The sequence below is a fragment of the Pristis pectinata genome, chromosome 4, assembly GCF_009764475.1.
Source record: "Pristis pectinata isolate sPriPec2 chromosome 4, sPriPec2.1.pri, whole genome shotgun sequence".
NCBI classification, from domain to species: domain Eukaryota; kingdom Metazoa; phylum Chordata; class Chondrichthyes; order Rhinopristiformes; family Pristidae; genus Pristis; species Pristis pectinata.
In genome coordinates this window covers 92,817,171-92,836,675 of record NC_067408.1, presented here as the reverse complement: position 1 = coordinate 92,836,675, position 19,505 = coordinate 92,817,171, and the positions used below count along the sequence as shown (strand labels likewise).

Sequence of the window (19,505 nt, the reverse complement as noted above, 5' to 3'; positions counted from 1 at the left end):
CAAGTTTGCAGATGATACAAAGAAAGGTGGAGGGGCAAGAAGTGTTGAGGAAGCAGGGAGTCTACAGAAGGACTGGGACAGGTTGGGAGAATGGGCAAAGAAGTGGCAGATGGAATACAGCATAGGGAAGTGTATTCCTTCTACCGAAATGCATGAGCATAAAGGCGTAGACTATTTTCTAAACGGGGAGCAAATTCAGAAATTGGAAGTGTAAAGGGACTTGGGAGTCCTAGGCAGCATTCCCTAAAGGTTAACTTGCAGGTTGAGTCAATAGTAAGGAAGGCAAATGCAATGTTAGCATTCATTTCAAGAGGACTAGTATATAAAAGCAAGGATGTAATGCTGAGGCTTTACAATACATTGGTCGGACCACATTTGGAGTATTGAGAGCAGTTTTGGGCCCCATATACGAGGATGGATGCGCTGGCATTGGAGAGGGTCCAGAGGAGGTTTATGACAATGATCCCAGGAATGAAAGGATTAATTTGTGAGGAGCATTTGATAGCTCTGGGTCTGTACTTGGAGTTTAGAAGGATGAGGGGAGATCTCATTGAAACCTAATGAATATTGAAAGGCCTGGATAGAGTGGACGTGGAGAGAACATTTCTAGTAGAGGGAGAGTCTAGGACCAGAGGGCACAGCCTCAGAATAGAAGGATGTCCCTTTAGAACAGAGATGAGGAGGAATTTCCTTAGCCAGACGGTGGTGAATCTATGGAATTCATTGCCACAGATGGCTATGGAGGCCAAGTCATTGGGATATATTTAAAGTGGAGGTTGGTAGGTTCTTGATTAGTAAGGGCATCAAAGGTTACAGGAAGAAGGCAAGAAAATGGGGTTGAGAGGGAAAAGTAAATCAGCTACGATCGAATGGCGGAGCAGACTCAATGGGCCGAATAGCCTGATTCTGCTCCTATGTCTTATGGTCTTATTATTCATGGATGCATGCACAGGTAACCTTATGATATTGAATCATCATAACTAGTAATTCACCAGAGAATAATGTTACCAGCTACTTAAGAAAGTTAATTTTTAGGACCAGTTATTATGTTGAAGCCTGAGAGCAATCACCAAACTAATCACTGTTATTCACTATTCAACTGTCGTTGAACCATTTATATCTCAATGCTACACACACTACATTGCAAATGTGCATCTGCAATCAGATACATGAAAAATTGAACTTGTAAAACTCTTTCTGACCAAGGAGTTTGGCTCCACAGTTATGAGATTCAGACAAAGAAATTAACCCCTATAATAGTGGTTGTCCTTTAAAAGTTCTGCAGTGCACTCACATATCAATCAAGCCTTCATTTATGCTATTCTATTGTTCCAATTCTAACAATATTTTCCTAAAGTGGAAAAGCAGTGTTTAAGACAATTAAGCTATGAGAAATGTTATCAGAAATAATATGAACAGAAGCAGGTATTAATCTAATAAATTTTCCCACATATGTAGAGAAGCTTGAGTGGCATGGTACAAGGTTCTCAAATTTGTCAGTGTGTGGGATGTGTATGAGGGGCCTGCTGGTGTTTGCAGTCTGTGGGATGTGTGAGAGGGGCCTGCTGGTGTTTGCAGTCTGTGGGATGTGTGAGAGGGGCCTGCTGGTGTTTGCAGTCTGTGGGATGTGTGAGAGGGGCCTGCTGGTGTTTGCAGTCTGTGGGATGTGTGAGAGGGGCCTGCTGGTGTTTGCAGTCTGTGGGATGTGTGAGAGGGGCCTGCTGGTGTTTGCAGTCTGTGGGATGTGTGAGAGGGGCCTGCTGGTGTTTGCAGTCTGTGGGATGTGTCTGAGAGGCCTGCTGGTGTTGTCAGTCTGTGGGATGTGTCTGAGAGGCCTGCTGGTGTTGTCTCTGGGATGTGTGAGAGGGGCCTGCTGGTGTTGTCTCTGGGATGTGTGAGAGGGGCCTGCTGGTGTTTGCAGTCTGTGGGATGTGTTCGAGAGGCCTGCTGGTGTTGTCAGTCTGTGGGATGTGTTCGAGAGGCCTGCTGGTGTTGTCAGTCTGTGGGATGTGTTCGAGAGGCCTGCTGGTGTTGTCAGTCTGTGGGATGTGTTCGAGAGGCCTGCTGGTGTTGTCAGTCTGTGGGATGTGTTCGAGAGGCCTGCTGGTGTTGTCAGTCTGTGGGATGTGTTCGAGAGGCCTGCTGGTGTTGTCAGTCTGTGGGATGTGTTCGAGAGGCCTGCTGGTGTTGTCAGTCTGTGGGATGTGTTCGAGAGGCCTGCTGGTGTTGTCAGTCTGTGGGATGTGTTCGAGAGGCCTGCTGGTGTTGTCAGTCTGTGGGATGTGTTCGAGAGGCCTGCTGGTGTTGTCAGTCTGTGGGATGTGTTCGAGAGGCCTGCTGGTGTTGTCAGTCTGTGGGATGTGTGAGAGAGGCCTGCTGGTGTTGTCAGTCTGTGGGATGTGTGAGAGAGGCCTGCTGGTGTTGTCAGTCTGTGGGATGTGTGAGAGAGGCCTGCTGGTGTTGTCAGTCTGTGGGATGTGTGAGAGAGGCCTGCTGGTGTTGTCAGTCTGTGGGATGTGTGAGAGAGGCCTGCTGGTGTTGTCAGTCTGTGGGATGTGTGAGAGAGGCCTGCTGATGTTGTCTCTGGGATGTGTGAGAGGGGCCTGCTGATGTTGTCAGTCTGTGGGATGTGTGAGAGGGGCCTGCTGGTGTTGTCAGTCTGTGGGATGTGTTCGAGAGGCCTGCTGGTGTTGTCAGTCTGTGTGATGTGTTCGAGAGGCCTGCTGGTGTTGTCTGTGTGATGTGTGAGAGAGGCCTGCTGGTGTTGTCTGTGTGATGTGTGAGAGAGGCCTGCTGGTGTTGTCTGTGTGATGTGTGAGAGAGGCCTGCTGGTATTGTCTGTGGGATGTGAGAGAGAGGCCTGCTGGTGATGTGGGCTGCTGGAAACAGTGGTGGAGGCTGATACGATAGGGTCTTTCAAGAGACTGTTAGATAGGTACATGGAGCTGAGTAAAATAGAGGGCTATGTGTAAGCCTAGTAATTTCTAGGGTAGGGACATGTTCGGCACAGCTTTGTGGGCCGAAGGGCCTGAATTGTGCTGTAATTGTTCTGTGCTCTATATTACTGACCACTTTATTTGGAGAAATAAACAGGATTTCTATCCTCTGTTCTTTCCTTCTATCTGTAATTCATATACATTTATCTTAGAATTCAGAAGATGTGTTGTTTTACAAGTCCCTATGTTGTATCTAAGCAGAGGATGGGCCAGGAATCCATATTAATAAAAAGCAAAAAGGGAATATATTTGTAGTATCATTTTCCACCTTGTTACAAAAACACTATTGTTCTTTATGTCAGTAGCTTACTTCCATGAAATTAATACCAAGTGTTTTGAAAATATTGACAATTATCCCCAAGATACAACTCTAATAATTATAATTCCTAGGATGCAACTTAAACTACTGATCCCTGTTAATTGCTTTCAAAAAAAAGTGGACAAGTTAATTTTAAAAGTAAGTGAAAGCAGCAGAATTAACAACAGAGGTTACCTGTTCCTGCACATCTTCAAAATCTGATGTTAGCAATTCAATAAAGACAGGCACTGCACCAGCCTTAATAACCTCACGGGTCTGTAATGAGCTTCCTGATGCAATGTTCGTAAGCACCCAAGCTGCTTCAAACTGCATTAAAGAAAGCAAAAATTACATTTACATGCTATAGACATGAACACATTTTTGCTAGTCAAGGTCAAGTTAATAAAAACAAATCTATTTTTGAAAAATAATATGAAATTAATTGAACCCAAAATGCACACATCATATAGCAAAAAGACAAAAATGCAAGGTATTCTTTAAAATGCTCTACAGGATAAGTATTATGCTTTTGCTACCACTATCAGCTACTTTTCACATTAGAAAAAGATCTTAGAAACAAAAGTAAAACAACTTAAAAAAAAATTGGGAAGAGTCCAAGTCTACATTTTTATTAAGTAAAATATAATTAACTATTTCATGAAATTATTACTTAACTACAAAAAAATTTTGCTGTTTTAAACCTAATTATAGAAGTAATTTGAAGGAAACAGGATACAGGCCATCCCTGGGTCATGAATGCTTGAATTATAGACTCCTCTACATACGAACGAGCCCCCATAATATTATTAAACTCAAAAGTCCAACGTACGTACACATTGTAGTGACTCACCGTCCTAGCAAGCGAACCGGCTTGGCGGTTGGGTCACGCATCGTCGGAGCGGCGAGGCCCAAGATGGCGTTGGGCCTTCGTCTTCCCCGAGCGACGGGGAGAATCCACGCGCGGGAAAAGTTTGATGACGTAGTGCATACGTCATTTCCGTTTTTGGTGGACGGGAACCATTCCTCTTAAAAGGCCCGCGCAAGGCGGGAAAATAAATCAGTTTTTTTGTTCTGCAGCCCACTGACTAGTGTCTCGCTTTCACATCACGGTAGCAGCCGCTACAACATGTTCATTCCTATGAACGGCAGAACTAGTTTCCCCTCTCTCTCCACTTTTAGTAATTGTTCTCTCTTATCGGTGTTATGTGCTTTTGATGCCATTCATTATAATAATGTGGAGTGAGTTTTGTATATTTTCTGACTTACAGACAAAATCGACTTATGGACTTCTGTAAAAACGGAACCTGTTCGTTACCTAGGATGGCCTGTATAACTGTTAGGATAGATTAACAAATTGTTCATACTGAACAGTAACATTTGAAGCAGCAAATAATGAACAACTGTGCTATAACTAAAAGTGATCAGGAAGTAGTATGATGCATTTAGGATCCAGTGCAATAATATGGAGAATTTTCAGAGATTGAATTAGAATTATTTTTTTTTAACCATATTGGTATCCACTGTGAACAAGTGGCTTGTATATATTAATGCAAAATAAAACAAAGGGATGTAACTCAAGTCTAGATTCAACCTATCATTTTGATTAATGTACATTATAGTTTGAGATGAAACTATTCCAGTAATGAACAACAAATGAGACAAAACTTCTAAAAAAAAGTGTTGGAGGAGAATTAAGCTTACATTTTCTCAGACAGAACCTACTGTTTATGGAGATAAAATTTGTGGAAAATACATGTAGGAAAAATAAAAGCAGAAAAGTTGTGGGTTCACACTATAGTTACAATTTTACGGATGATAATTAGGAACCTGTTTTATGTACATATGATGTCATACTTAATAAAGGCTATAAAGATGTAGATTATATTAAGCATTTAAACAATGTGCTCTGAAATTACCTGCAATGTGCAATTTTCTCTCCTTTTGAGGAATTCTACAAATCTTTCAACCACTCCATGTGTGTTGATGACTTCATCTATAGGAGGATTCGGCTCTATTTAAAAAAAAGTTATATCACATTCAGGTTTCTTGCTGGATTAAAATTTGCAGACTATCTGGTTGACATGGAAAAATCAACACCTTCGTGTAATGGACTTTCAATGATAACTGGATTAAGTATTAACATTAAATTAGATTTAATATTGTTAGAAAGACTTTTATAATGGGATACTAGCTTTATATCTTTCCCCCACACTGAATTCCTAAATGTTGAACCCGAGCTAGGCAGCATCACTTTATATATACACACACACACACACACACAGATTGGAGATTGCTATTTCACCACATGAAGTGATAGCATTCTGAATTATCTGAAAAGCAGTAAAAAGTATATTATCAAATGCTGCATAAAATACATCTTTACCTTTGGAAAGCAGCTTCCGAAATTTCTGGGTAGCAGCCAGCTGCTGTTCAGAATTATTAGAGAAAATCATCTGCACCATATCAGAGGTGATTACTCCAGTCTGTACATACACAGAGGAAAACAGAAAATTAGAACCTGCTACTGCAAAATTGGGTTCACGTTACTTAAAACTATTCATTAAGCTAAGTGTCAAATTATTCAATTTCCAGATAAGGATAGTTTTGGTACTAGTTTGAGATTTACTACATTATGCCCTTATTATCCACCATCAATAGCGGCATGAACTTCTTGTTCGAAGAATGAATGAAAGATTCAGAAACACCCAATACATCCCCAGAATAAACCTAAATATGCCCATAATGTTCTTAAGCATTAACATGTAAATAATTTAAATATCCAAAATGGAAATTATATTAACTAACAAACTACTATCATTGAATGTAGTGATACAAGTGATTATTGGTTTTTAAAATCATAAAGGTGCAGATACAAGCAAGAATTGCTGACCATTAGGACAGCACACAACCATTTGTGGATTTAGAAGTTGATCGTTTTACTTATACGAACAATGCCTGGTTTCTCAGTGTGCATATACATCAAATATATTCATTAAAAGTAAAGGTGGGGCGTAAGGCCCATCTCGTGAGTACGTAGTACACTGAATCCTTGTAATTCACATATCTATTGGAAAATCTTAATTTGCTTATCCTTAGAATCTGTTTCAAACTTTTCTATAAAACCGCTTCTTGTTCTTGGGCTTTGAGCATTTGGCTCAATAAATTTCTGAGGTACAGTCACACATTATATAGAAAAATGCAGCAGAAAATATGAGCAATGTGAGATAAGTGACCTGACACACTCGGTATGATGGTAGAAGATAGAACGTAGAACAGTACAGCACAGAACAGGCCTTTCAGCCCACAATGTTGTGCCGACACAGCTAATCCCTTCTACCTGCAGAAATCCCATACCCCTCCATTTTCCTCTCATTCATGTGCCCATCCAAGCCCCTCTTAAAAGCCCCCAGTGAATTTACCTCCACCACTCTATTAGGCAAACTCATTCCAGGCATCCACCACTCTGAGTAAAAAAAACGTGCCCCTGACGTCTGTTCTGATACTAACCCCCCCCCACCACCACCACCTTAAATGCATGCCCTCGCTCAATAATGGAAAAAAGATGTTGCTTGTCCACCCTATCTATGCCCCTCAGAATTTTATACACTTCCAACAGATCACCCCTCAGCCTCCGCCGCTCCAGAGAAAAGAGCCCAAGTTTGTCCAGCCTCACTTGATAGCACATGCCCTCTAATCCAGGCAGCATAAACCTCCTCTGCAACCTCTCTAAAGCCTCAACATTCGATCTGTAGTGAGGTGACCAGAATTGCATACAATACTCTAAATGCGGCCTAACCAAAGTTCTATAGAGATGCATCACGACTTCTTGACTTCTGTAATCAGTACCTCGATTAATGAAAGCAAGCATTCCATAAGCCTTCTTTACCACCCTATCTCCCTGTGTAGCCACTTTCAATAAGCCATGGACTTGCACCCCATGGTGTCAGTTCGGGAGGTTTTTTTGTTACCTAAATGCAAAAGATTGTTAATATCTTAAGGGAACAGAGACTCAATTTATCTCTTACTCGACAGGTGTTACCAGAACAATCAACATCTCCTCTCTACTGACCTAAAGGGTTTGCCAATATTATAGGATACGATATGTTTATTAGTCACACGTACATCGAAACACACAGTGAAATGCATCTTTTGCGTAGAGTGTTCTGGGGGCAGCCCGCAAGTGTCACCACACTTCTGGTGCCAACACAGCATGCCCACAAGTTCTAACTGGTACGTTTTTGGAATGTGGGAGGAAACCAGAGCACCCAGAAGAAACCCAGAATTGAACCCGGGTTGCTGGCGCTGTAATAGAGTTATGCTAAGCTCTACACTACCGTGCCTCAACTAGGAACCCTTTAGCTCAAAGACAACAGCAAAACCAGCTGAATTAATCAGGGGTTTCGGCATTCTCAATTAATTAGCCTTAATTATATTTCTTTGCATTAGCAGAGCGAGAGATGCACAATCAATAGGAGTTTTATAAGATAGCCTCCCTCATCACCAAATAAACCAGTATATACCCATGTGACACATGGAGAACACAACCTTTGACATCCCCATTTGAAAGTAGTCAGTCATTTGGACCAATGTGTCTGTTGCCCCATACACCTACAAGCATGTGAACCTTTACCTATATTTATAGTATCTCAGAAGAGGATGTTGGTTGGAAACCAGTATGTATGTATTAAGTAAACACTAAGCAAATAAGGATCAATACCTAAATTCCATTCACAAAATTCTATTAGTTTCAAGGATAGAAGCTTCAAATATTTCCACCAAAACAAATGATTCAACTATAAAATATACAAACAGCTTGATAGGAATTAAGGAAATTCCAGTTTCATTCAAATGTTTAAGAGAATTTATCTTGGCCTTCAAATTAATGTCTCTCATGGCATTTACAGTCTAAATGTAAACAATTTTTTTGGGAAACTTAGTGGACCCAATGGCTTACAAATCAGCCTTCATGGATGCCTCAACAGATTTCTACAAATGTTCTACAAAACCATTATTGGACAAGGATGCACTGCCTTTTTTATTTCACAAATCATAACTTATTGAGAAAGAAATGCCAAAATTTGCAAGCTGTGTCAAACCAGATAAAGCATGGTACAATGCTAGATGTAATATTGCTTACCAAAGCCATATCCATATTTATTTGTGATTCATGGAATCCACTGTCACTCATTACCTCTTCCTCTTCTTCTTCCTGTTCTGTATGTGTGACATTTCTACGTTTGAACAACTAAAAGAAAGCAAATAACATTATATATAGAATGACAACACTTGAAATGCTCAGCAAGTCGGGCTTTTGGATTAATAATACGTAATTGGACAGAAGCAAACAAGAGAATTTACTTGTCAAGCAAGTTGAGATAGCATGCAGTGTTTTAGCATGTGTGCAAAACGTGCGCAATTGTGCTTTTATATTGCAATCAGTTCAAAAAATGTGTAGGACAAAAACAATAAGGAATAACAGTAGATTGCAATTATTTTAAGATATCAGCAATATTAAGTTAAGAAAACTAAACATGGTTCATTTGCAATGCATGATCTCAAATGATTCAGAAGTTATCAAAAAGGTTCATTCTATTTTGTAATGGAACGAAAAACAAATCAAGGTTACTAGATTTAAGTACAGTACTTCTACAAGTTCAGAGAGTTGTGCGTACTTAACACATGAATGGGATTGGGACAATGTCTGAGAAAAGGAAATCACGTTATAATATCAGCAACCAATTTTAGAACATTGTGTTCAGTTTTGGTCACCCTGCTAGAAAGAGTGCAGAGGAGACATAGAAGGGTGCTACCAGAACTCAAGGGACTGAGTTATGGAGAGAGATTGAGCTAGTTGGGACTTTATTCATTGGAGTGTAGGAGAATGAGGGGTGATCTTATAGAAGTGTATAAAATCATGAGGGCATAGATAGGTGAATGCAAACAGTCTTTTTCCCCCACAGTTGGGGAATCAAGAAGTAGAGGACATAAGTTTAAGGTGAGAGGGGACAGATTTAATAGGAACCTGAGGGGCAACTTTTTCACCCAGCAGATAGTATGTGGAATGAGCTGCCAGAGGAAGTGGTTGAGCCACATACATTTGAAAAGGCACTTGGATAGGTACACGGATAGGAAAGATTTAGAGGGGTATGGGCCAAATGGGAATCTTGGTCTGCATGGGCCAGGTGGCCATAGGACCTGTTTCTGTGCTGTATGACTCTAATCATGATCCTCGAGATGGGAAACTGGGTAAAAAGGAATTGAATGGCATAGGATCAAGTGAAAAGAAAGTAGTATCATGGATGAGATCATCTAATAAAAAACATGAGGACATGGGAAAACAAGGGCGGGCATGTGTCATTCCACGTTTCGTATCAGTTCAACGAGATGCCACAGGTACAAATGTGGCAAGAGGCCTGTGTGATACAGTACATTAAAAAAAATGATTACCAAATTGATGCATGGTGTCAAAAATCAATTCAAAAGACATACATATTGAAATAGTTCTTTCACTTTACCTGCCATTCTGGAGAACTTAAAGTTAGGCAAATTATGGCATGGAAGCATTATTTATACCTGTTCTTCACGTTTCTGTTTCCTTAGCTGCAGCCCTTCTTCTTCCCTTCGTCTTCTCATCTCATCAGGATTGAGAGAGTTATTTTTGTAACTTTTCAGTCGAAAATTCTCTTTTCCTGCACTTAACATGGTTCAGGTAAGCTGAAAAGACAAATGCAGAAAGATTAACTTAACTATCAACTAAGTTCACGGCTGGCCTCCTTGCTGCTCAAGATGGAGTGCCTAATGCCAGTCTTTTAGCTACGCTTTTGAGGAAATAATGCTTACTGGCTACAAATCATAAAACATTTCAAAAACAAAGCTGAAAAACACAAATTAAGAAATATCTGAGCTCACAAATTCTTAAAGTAACTGAACTCTGCGAGCAAATCAAGTATACATGCATCAACGTAAACTGCGTTGGTAAGGATTACTGTTTGCGCACAAAATGGCTAACAAGTTTGCTGATTATAACAGCATAATGGAAGGTATAAGCCATATGGCTCCTTGAGCCAATAAAATCAAGGCTGCTCCTGTATCTCAAGTCTACTTTCCTGCTGGATTCCAAAATCCTCTGAACTCATATCCAATTTTTCTGCCTGGGAGAAAAAAATTTTTTGCATAAAACATTGAGATCAAAGACACACAAGATACTAAATAAACGTTTGCATTGTGTTGATTTTGATTTTCAGAACACATCAAATGAAATTTAAAATTGAGCACAAAGATAGTATCTGTTCAATTTCCTAGAGAACTTTAAACATTTTCACAATTATATTGCTACTTGATGAAAATGTGGGAGTCTCAGAGTTGTTATACAGCAAAGCAAAGTCATTCACTGCTAAATCCTAAAAACATCCCTACTTTTCAATTCAACATTATTCTTGACCTCCTTTGTTAATCAAAGATCATACCTCTTTCTAAATGGAATCCCTCTTTCTAGTTGGGATAAATTCCTGCTAACCATTATAGACCTGCTGTTTCAATCTGTCACTGTTCACCTACTGATTTGTCCCTTAGCTTGCTTTCTCAGTCCACTTTAGACATCTTCACCTTCATACTATTATAATTCCCTCATCTGAGTTGAAGACAATGGTTTTGCTCCTGTAGCGTTCACCTTCAAACTGCATCTAGAATTCTATCATATTATGTCACTACCTCCTAGGGGATCTTTAACCACAATACTTATTAGTCCTTCCTTATTACTCATGACCAATTCAGAAATAGCCTGTTTCTGGGTAGGTTCCATAACAAACTGTTCTAAGAAAAATCCCTGCTGCACTCCACAAATTCTTCTTTGACAATACCCTTGCCAGATTGGTTTCGTCTCTCATGAATGGGGGAGTGGCTTTGCTGATCAGGGACAGTGTCACAGCTGTAGAAAGGGAGGACATCCTGGAGGGATCGTCTACTGAGTCAGTGTGGGTGGAAGTCAGAAACAGGAAGGGAGTGATCACTCCCAATAGAGTATTCTACAGACCCCCCAATAGCAGCAGATGCACTGAGGAGCCAGTCGGGAGGCAGATTTTGGAGAGGTGCTAAAATAACAGGGTGGTTGTTACAGGTGATTTCAACTTCCCGAATATTGATTGGCACCTCCTTAGTGTGAAGGGGATAGATGGAGCGGAGTTTCTTAGGTGTGCCCAAGAAGGATTCCTGACACAGTGTGTGGTCAGGTCGACTAGAGGAGAGGCCATGCTGGACCTACTACTAGGCAATGAGCCTGATCAGGTTTCAGATTTCTTGATGGAAGAGCATTTTAGAGATAGTGACCATAACTCCTTGCCTTTTACCATAGCTTTGGAGAAGGATAGGAGCAAACGATATGGGAAAGTATTTAGCTGGGAGAAGGGGAATTATGATGCTATTAGGCAGGAAATTGGAATTGGGAGCGTAAATTGTTCTGGGAAAGTGCACACTGGATATGTGGAGATTGTTTAGGAATACTTATCTAAATTCTGAATAGGTTTGTCCCATTGAGGCAAGGTAAGGATGGTAGAGTGAAGGAACAGTGGTTGCCCAGAGACATAGAATATCTTGTCAAGAGGAAGAAAGAAGCTTACCCAAGGTTTAGAAAGCATGGATCAGACAGGACTCTGGAGACTTACAAGATAGCCAGCAGGGAGCTTAAGAATGAACTCAGGAGAGCTAGAAGGGGGCATGAAAAGCCTTGGTGAGTAGGATTAAGGAAAACCACAAGGCGTTCTACATGTATGTGAAGAATAGGAGGATGACTAGAGTGAGGGTAGGACCGATCAGAGATAAAATAGGAAACGTGTGCCTGGAGTCGGAAGAGGTAGGGGAGGTCCTTAATGAATACCTTGCTTCAGTATTCACCAGTGAGAGACACCTTGAAGTTTGTGAGGATGGCGTACGACAGGCTGATACGGTAGGGCATGTTGACATGAGGAAAGAGGATGTGCTGGAACTTTTGAAAAACATTAGGATAGATAAGTCACCAGGGCCAGATGGGATATATCCAAGGTTTTACGGGAAGCGAGGGAAGAGATTGCTGCGCTTTTGGCGATCATCTTTGCGTCCTCACTGGCCACAGGAGTAGTACCACATGATTGGAGGGTGGCAAATGTTGTTCCTTTGTTTAAGAAAGGGAGCAGGGAATAACCCTGGGAATTACAGACCAGTGAATCTTACTTCAATGGTGGGCAAATTACTGGAGAAGATTCTTAGAGACAGGAATTATGAGCATTTGGAGAAGCAGAGACTGATTAGGGACAGTCAGCATGGCTTGGTGAGGGGCAGATTGTGCCTCAAGCCTGATTGAATTTTGTTGAGGATGTGACAGAGCTCATTGACGAAGGCAGAGCAGTGGATGTGGTGTACATGGATTTTTAGTAAGGTGTTTGATAAGGTTCGTCATGGAAGGCTCATTCAGAAAGTCAGGAGGCATGGGATGGATCCAGGGAAACTTGGCCGTGTGGATTCAGAATTGGCTCGCCCATGGAAGACAGAGGGGGGCGGTGGTGGATGGAGCGTATTCTGCCTGGAGGTTGATGACCAGTGGTGTTCTGCAGGGATCTGTTCTGGGACCCCTGCTCTTTGTGATTTTTATAAATGACTTGGATGAGAATGTGGAAGGGCAGGTTAGTAGGTTTGCTGATAATGCAAAGGTTGGTGGTGTTGTGTATAGGGTAGAAGGTTGCTGTAGATTACAACAGGATATTGATAAAATGCAGACTTGGGCTAAGAAGTGGCAGATGGAGTTCAACCCGGAAAAAGTGTGAAGTGATACACTTCGGGAGATCGAATTTGAAGGCAGAATACAAGGTTAATGGCAGGGCTCTTAGCAGTGTGGAGGAACAGAGTGATCTTGGGGTCCATGTCCATAGATCCCTCAAGTTTGCTGCACAGATTGATAGGGTTGTTAAGAAGGTGAATGATGTGTTGGCCTTCATTAGTCGGGGTATTGAGTTCAAGAGCCACGAAGTAATGTTGCAGCTCTGTTGCAGTGCTGGTTAGACCACACTTGGAGTATTGTGTTCAGTTCTGGTCACCTCATTATAGGAAGGATGTGGAAGCTTTAGAGGGTGCAGAGGACATTTACCAGGATGCTGCCTGAAATGGAGAGCACGTCTTATGAGGACAGGCTGAGTGAGCTTGGGCTTTTTTCTTTGGAAAGGAGGATGAGAGGTGACTTGATAGAGGTCTACAAGATGATAAAAGGCATAGATTGAGTGGACAGTCAGAGACTTTTTCCCAGGGTGAAAATGGTGAACACGAGGGTGCATAATTTTAAGGTGATTGGAGGATGATACAAGGGGGATGTCAGAGGTTTTTTTTTAAACACAGAGTGGTGGGTGCATGGAACGCACTGCTGGGAGAGGTTGTGGGGGCAGATACATTAGGGACATTATACATTAGAGACTCTTAGATAGCCACATGAATGATAGAGAAATGGAGGGCTATGTGGGAGGGAAGGGTTAGATAGATCTTCGAACAGGATAAAATGTCCGCACAACATCGTGGGCTGAAGGCCCTGTACTGTGCTGTAATGTTCTATGTTCTATAAATGCAATTCCCTTCAAACACATCCATGAGATTTCCTCACTTATGCTGTGTCATATTGAGAGGTCATATCTTTGGAGATCTATACATCACTGTCACCCATCTTCTTTCACCTGCTGTGATTTCAATCCAAACCAATTCTACATAACTATCCACTATCTCTATCCACTATCACGACTCAGCACCACTCCAACACCTTCCCCACTTTCTTTCACTTTTGGAACACTGTATAACCTGGAATATTGAGCACCCAGTCCTGATCATCCTGCAACCACACCTCCACAATATCCAGAGTAATATTCAGAAATAACAAAAAAAAAATTGGAAAGAACAATCAATAAAGTTGTAATCTAATAAAGTTCTTATAAGCCCCCAAAACTTCAACCCGGATCATGCTCTGTCAAGTCCATCTGCTAGCCGGTGAGCAACAATTGTTTGATGCTTTAAGGAAATCCCATACAGACGGCTTCCACTTCCCATCCTGCAGTTCGGGACCTAAAACGTCACGACCCTCATGTTTTTCTTGTGAATGTTGTATCTCTGATGCTATGTACCTGTGATGCTGCTGCAAGTAAGTTTTTCATTGCACTTGTGCATACATGTACGTGTGCATCTGACAATAAACTCCACTTTGACTAACAGTCACAACAAACCTGAACATTATAATGGAACGATGGCCTGGGAACTCAGATCCTTTTACATTGCATTGCCACCCGAAGTGAGACAGAATGGGCAGATGATTGCCAGCTCAAAGAACTAGGAGGTAGATTCACATCCTTCTAGAAGGACAAACAAAAGCAGCACTGCCTTCATGGGGTGTGTTTTGCCGTCGAGAATGAGCTAGTCTGGTGTCTGTGACTCCCCGCAAAATAAGTGAACACCTCAAGATTCTCTGGCTGACTTTAGCATGGAACAAGGACACTCCAGTAATCGGTACACATGCCCAATTCTGGAAATGACGGACATCATCAAGGAAGACTTCTAACCAAAATCTGAAAAAAACCCTGGCCTCTGACAAACTGATCTTACTGAACAAATTCATGAGCATGATCAGAGATATGATTGGCAAGGAGGATACAAGACTACATCCAAATAATATTGCATATTTGCATTCTTACAAAATGAGATAATTCTATGCCGATTTACCTTTCCCAAGGGTCCACCACAACTGAACTAAAATCTGTTCTCAACCAAAATCTATTTACATGCACTTCTATCAGAAGTCATTGAACTCTCCAATTATTTTTCCTCCATTGATCCAGAACAATGAGGCTAATTCCCAACACATACCGAAAAAAAATTTGGCCAAGATCAACTAGTCCAGGGATTCATCTTCCTAACAGACACTGATAGTTTCTCCCCTCACTTCCATTTCTTTTTCATTGCAACCAAGTATGTCACTATTTGAAGAGTAATGAGATCCCAGTTCTTCTAGTCAAATTTCAAAGCTCAACCACCAAAGAATGGTCAATTCTGTTCCATAAGAGGGACCACAGTTCAAAAAATTAAGTCATCTGTTGCAATGTTACAAAAATATCAAAGATCCCACATAAATGAAAGGTTTGCTAATGCACTGTCTGCAGAGCCTTCTGGGGTAGACCAGGATCAAGAAAGCAACTGTAAAAGGTTTCCTATGCAACTTAATTTGAAACAAACTTGGAAGATGGCTTTCTTGTGCTTTATGATCAACACATTTCATGTGTTCTCTTTATGAGGACAAATTATGAGAACTCATGAGGCCAACGATTACAAAACAATTTCAAATATTTTACCTCTTAATTAAACCTATTACTATCCCTTAAAAATCTAATATGCATCATGATGTTACATACTGATGATCTATTGCCTACTGTTACTCAGATATTTGCTATATTCTCATGGGCACAATTATACTGGTCACTCCTGTTAAGTAACCCAACCATTTTACTTTTGACTTCCCTATACAGAAAAATGAGTGAACATATCATAGTGAGCATCAGCAGCAGCCTGACCTGGTCTAACCACATAGATGCAACAGCCAAGAAAGCACACCAGTGCCTCTATTTCCTCAGAAGGCTAAAGAAACTTGGCACACCCCCCTGACCCTCACCAATTTTTATCGATGCACCATAGAAAGGATCCTATTGGGATGCACCATGGATTGTTTGGCAACTGCTCTGCCCAAGACCACAAGAAACTGCAGAGAGTTGAGGACACAGCTCAGCACATCACATCATGGAAACGAGCCTCCCCTCCAAGGACTCTGTCTACACTTCTTGCTGCCTCGGTAAAGCAGCCAACATAATTAAAGACCCCTCCCACTCTGGATATTCTCTCTTCTACCCAATCAGGCAGAAGAAACAAAAGCCTGAAACACGCACCACCAGGCTCAAGGACAGCTTCTATCCCACTGTTATAAGACTTTTGAATAGTCTCCTAGTACGATAAGATGGACTCCTGACCTCACAATCTACTCCTTTATGGCCTTGCACCTTCTGTGTAACTTTAACACTTTATTCTGTATTCCGTTATTATTCTTCCTTTGAACTACTTCAATGCACTGATGGGATGAAATGATCTGTATGGATGGCATGCAAAACAAAGTTTTTCACTGTACCTCGGTACATGTGACAATAATAAACCAATTTAGATGGAAATTGTGAACTATAACAACAGAGAATGTACAAGAACAAAAAAAAAGCAGGAACAGGCCATTTGACTCTTCAAGCCTGCTCTGCCATTCAATGAGATCAAAGCTGAACCATGGCATCAAAACCATTCTCCTGCTCTTTCCCAAAATCCTTGATTCCCTTATAACTTAAGCATCTGATGTTCATCATCTTGAATATATGGGGTAGAGAGTTCCAAAGATTTATGATACTCAGAGAAGAAAGTCCTCCTCATCTCCATCTAAAGTGGGCCATTCCTTATTCTGAAATGATGTCACCTACTGCCAGGTAACCCCACGAAGAAATATCTCCTCAGCATCCATTCTGTCAATACCTCTCAGAAACTTCAATAGGATCACCTCTCATTCTTATATACCTTAACATGTATAGACACCTGAGTGGCACAGCTAGTAGAGCAGCTGCCTCAAAGCTCCAGCAACAGTTCAATTCTGACTTTTTATGACATCTGTGCAGAGTTTGCATGTTCTCCCTGTGGCTGCATGGGTTTCCCCCAGGTGTTCTAGTTTCCTCTCTCATCCCAAAGACGTGCTGGTTGTTACCTTAATGGGTTGCTGTAAATTGCACCTAGTTTTTGTGGCTGTTGGGAGAATCGGGATGGTATTAATGGGCATATATGAGAGAATAGGTTGCAGGGAGATAAATAAGGAAAATAGGACTAATGGGATTTCTCCAAGAGCCAGTATGAACTCAGTGGCTGAATGGCTTCCTTTTATAGCAATAGGAAATAAGTCCAACCTGTTCAATCTTTCTTCATACTCCAACTCCAGGAATCAACCTAGTGAACCTCAGTACTGCCTCATCCTTCCTTAGATATGGAGACCAAAACCATATGCAGTACTCCTGGTATTGCCTCACCAGCATTCTAAAGTTGCATCAAGAATTTCCTTCTTTTATACTCCATACTCATTGTAATAAAAGGCCAAAATTCCATTAACCTTCCTGTTTGCTGTATCTTTTGTATTTCATATATTCGAACCCCTGATCCTTTTGTGACAACTTTTTGCAGTCTCACTCCATTTAAATAACAATGGGCTTTCTCATTCTTCCTTCCAACGTGAATGATCTCATATTTTTCCCCAGCATATTCCATCTGCCAATTTCTTTCCACGCTGAGGGACAGTGCCACAGCTAGCAGAGCTGCTTGCCTCGCAGTGCCAGAGACTTGGGTTTAATCCTAACCTTGGGTGCTGTCTGAGTGGAGTTTGCACATTTCCCCTGTGACTCTGTGGGTATTGTCCAGGTGCTGCAGTTTTCTTCCACATCCCAAAGACGTGTGGGTTGGTAGGTTAATTGGCCACTATAAATTGCCCCTAGTGTGTAGGTGAGTGGTAGAGTCTGGGGGCTGTTGATAAGAATGTGGGATTAACATAGGGATAATGTAGACAGGTGGGTTATGGTCAGTGCAGACTCATGAGCCCGTGCTGTCTCTATGACTCATTTAGCCTCTCTGTATCCCTCTACAGCCTCTTCACATTCTCCTCATAGCACACCAGCCTATCTATCCTTGATGAAATTCTGTTATAGTACACTTGGTCCCTTCATGCAGGGCTTCAAATAGATTATAGGTCCTAACACTGATCACTGTGGCACTCCACTAGTTACAGACAACCAATCCAAAAACAATCCATTTATCCCAATTCTCTTTCCTGTTGGTTAGCCACTCCTCTATATTTCTCTCAACTGACTCATTTTATGCAATAAATTTGTGTACCCTTCACAGGCATCGTCGTAATATGTGGCACGGAAACTATTTTGCACTGGATCTACTTCCTCTACACCTCCTTTAATGGTATCTTATAATATTGTGTGATCTTTGAACGACAGTATAGTGACACCTATCTGGATGATAGTTCACCCAATAAGATTATTGCTAAAATGGATTAGATCATGGTCAAACCGATACTTAAAGATTACATTAATCATCACAGAAAGCACATCGTATTGTGCAAGACTATAAATAAAATTTTTTAAATGAACCATTTATCTCCTTGACTACATTTAACCCATACTGATCAATTTAACAATTCGTCAACGTTACTAAAGTGCAAAATAACACTGCTCAATAAAATCCAGGAAATTTACAGAATGCCGGAAGCCTGTGATCAAGACGCTCTCAGAGGCACCTTCATTCAGTTCATATTCCCGACAAGTCCTTGGTTTGCATTTACTTTAGGCCCCAGTGAAAGTGATAACACCTCACACCATTCACAAACAACAGGACTTAAGATAACTGGACTCCCACCATCAAACTGATTACATTCATCCTTACTTAACACATTAAAACAAAGTAAAGCGGTCTCCACCTACCTGCTCTCCTGTCCTCTGTTAATATTAATACCCTGTCGGTCTGCCCGCCGATAGCCGCCCTCACAGCCCGGCGCTCTCACAGCCTCAGGGACGCCCACCCGCGCATGCCCACACGTCACCGACGAGCTTGCTGGGTAATTGGGTCCCGGGAGCCGCCGACCACATTCCGCGGCCCCTGCGCCAGCCTCTGTGACGCATGCTCCGCTGACGTTCGCCGGCTTTGTGCCGGCCCCTCTCTCTGACGCAGCGCTTGGTGACGTTCCCTCCTCTGCGCTAACATGCTCACCTCACTGACTCATGCCCCTCCCCTCCCCTCCCTTCCCTCCCCTCCCCCTTCCCTCCCCTCCCCCCTCCCTCCCCCCCCTCCTCCCCTCCCCTCCCCCCTCCCTCCCCCCCCTCCTCCCTCCCCCCCCCTCCCCCCCCTCCTTCTGCTTTGTGCCATGTGGGCCAGCCTTAAATGGTTCATATATATATATGTATATATGATCACAAGACAAAGGAGCAGAAGTAGGCCATTCGGCCCATCGAGTCTGCTTCATGAGCTGAACTGATACTGTTCCTATCTAGCCCCAACTTCCAGCCTTATCCCCTGATACCTTGACTAATTAGATACCTATCGATCTCCTCCTTAAACGCCCCCAATCATCGGGCCTCCACAGC

General features: G+C 41.9%; 1 protein-coding gene across 1 annotated transcript in view; it reads right to left on the bottom strand.

The window, feature by feature from the left end:
* Positions 1-19,097, bottom strand: part of LOC127569213 (importin subunit alpha-5) — a 32,055-nt gene extending 12,958 nt beyond the window's left edge. Inside the window, exons 1-6 of the mRNA XM_052013625.1 lie at positions 18,846-19,097; positions 9,868-10,008; positions 8,432-8,539; positions 5,678-5,777; positions 5,211-5,305; positions 3,490-3,621 (exon numbers count right to left, since the gene is read on the bottom strand). Coding sequence (XP_051869585.1) covers positions 3,490-3,621; positions 5,211-5,305; positions 5,678-5,777; positions 8,432-8,539; positions 9,868-9,996 — 564 coding nt within the window. The 5' untranslated portion in view covers positions 9,997-10,008; positions 18,846-19,097. The remainder of the gene's footprint in view (positions 1-3,489; positions 3,622-5,210; positions 5,306-5,677; positions 5,778-8,431; positions 8,540-9,867; positions 10,009-18,845) is intronic.
* Between the last annotated feature and the right edge of the window lie 408 nt (positions 19,098-19,505).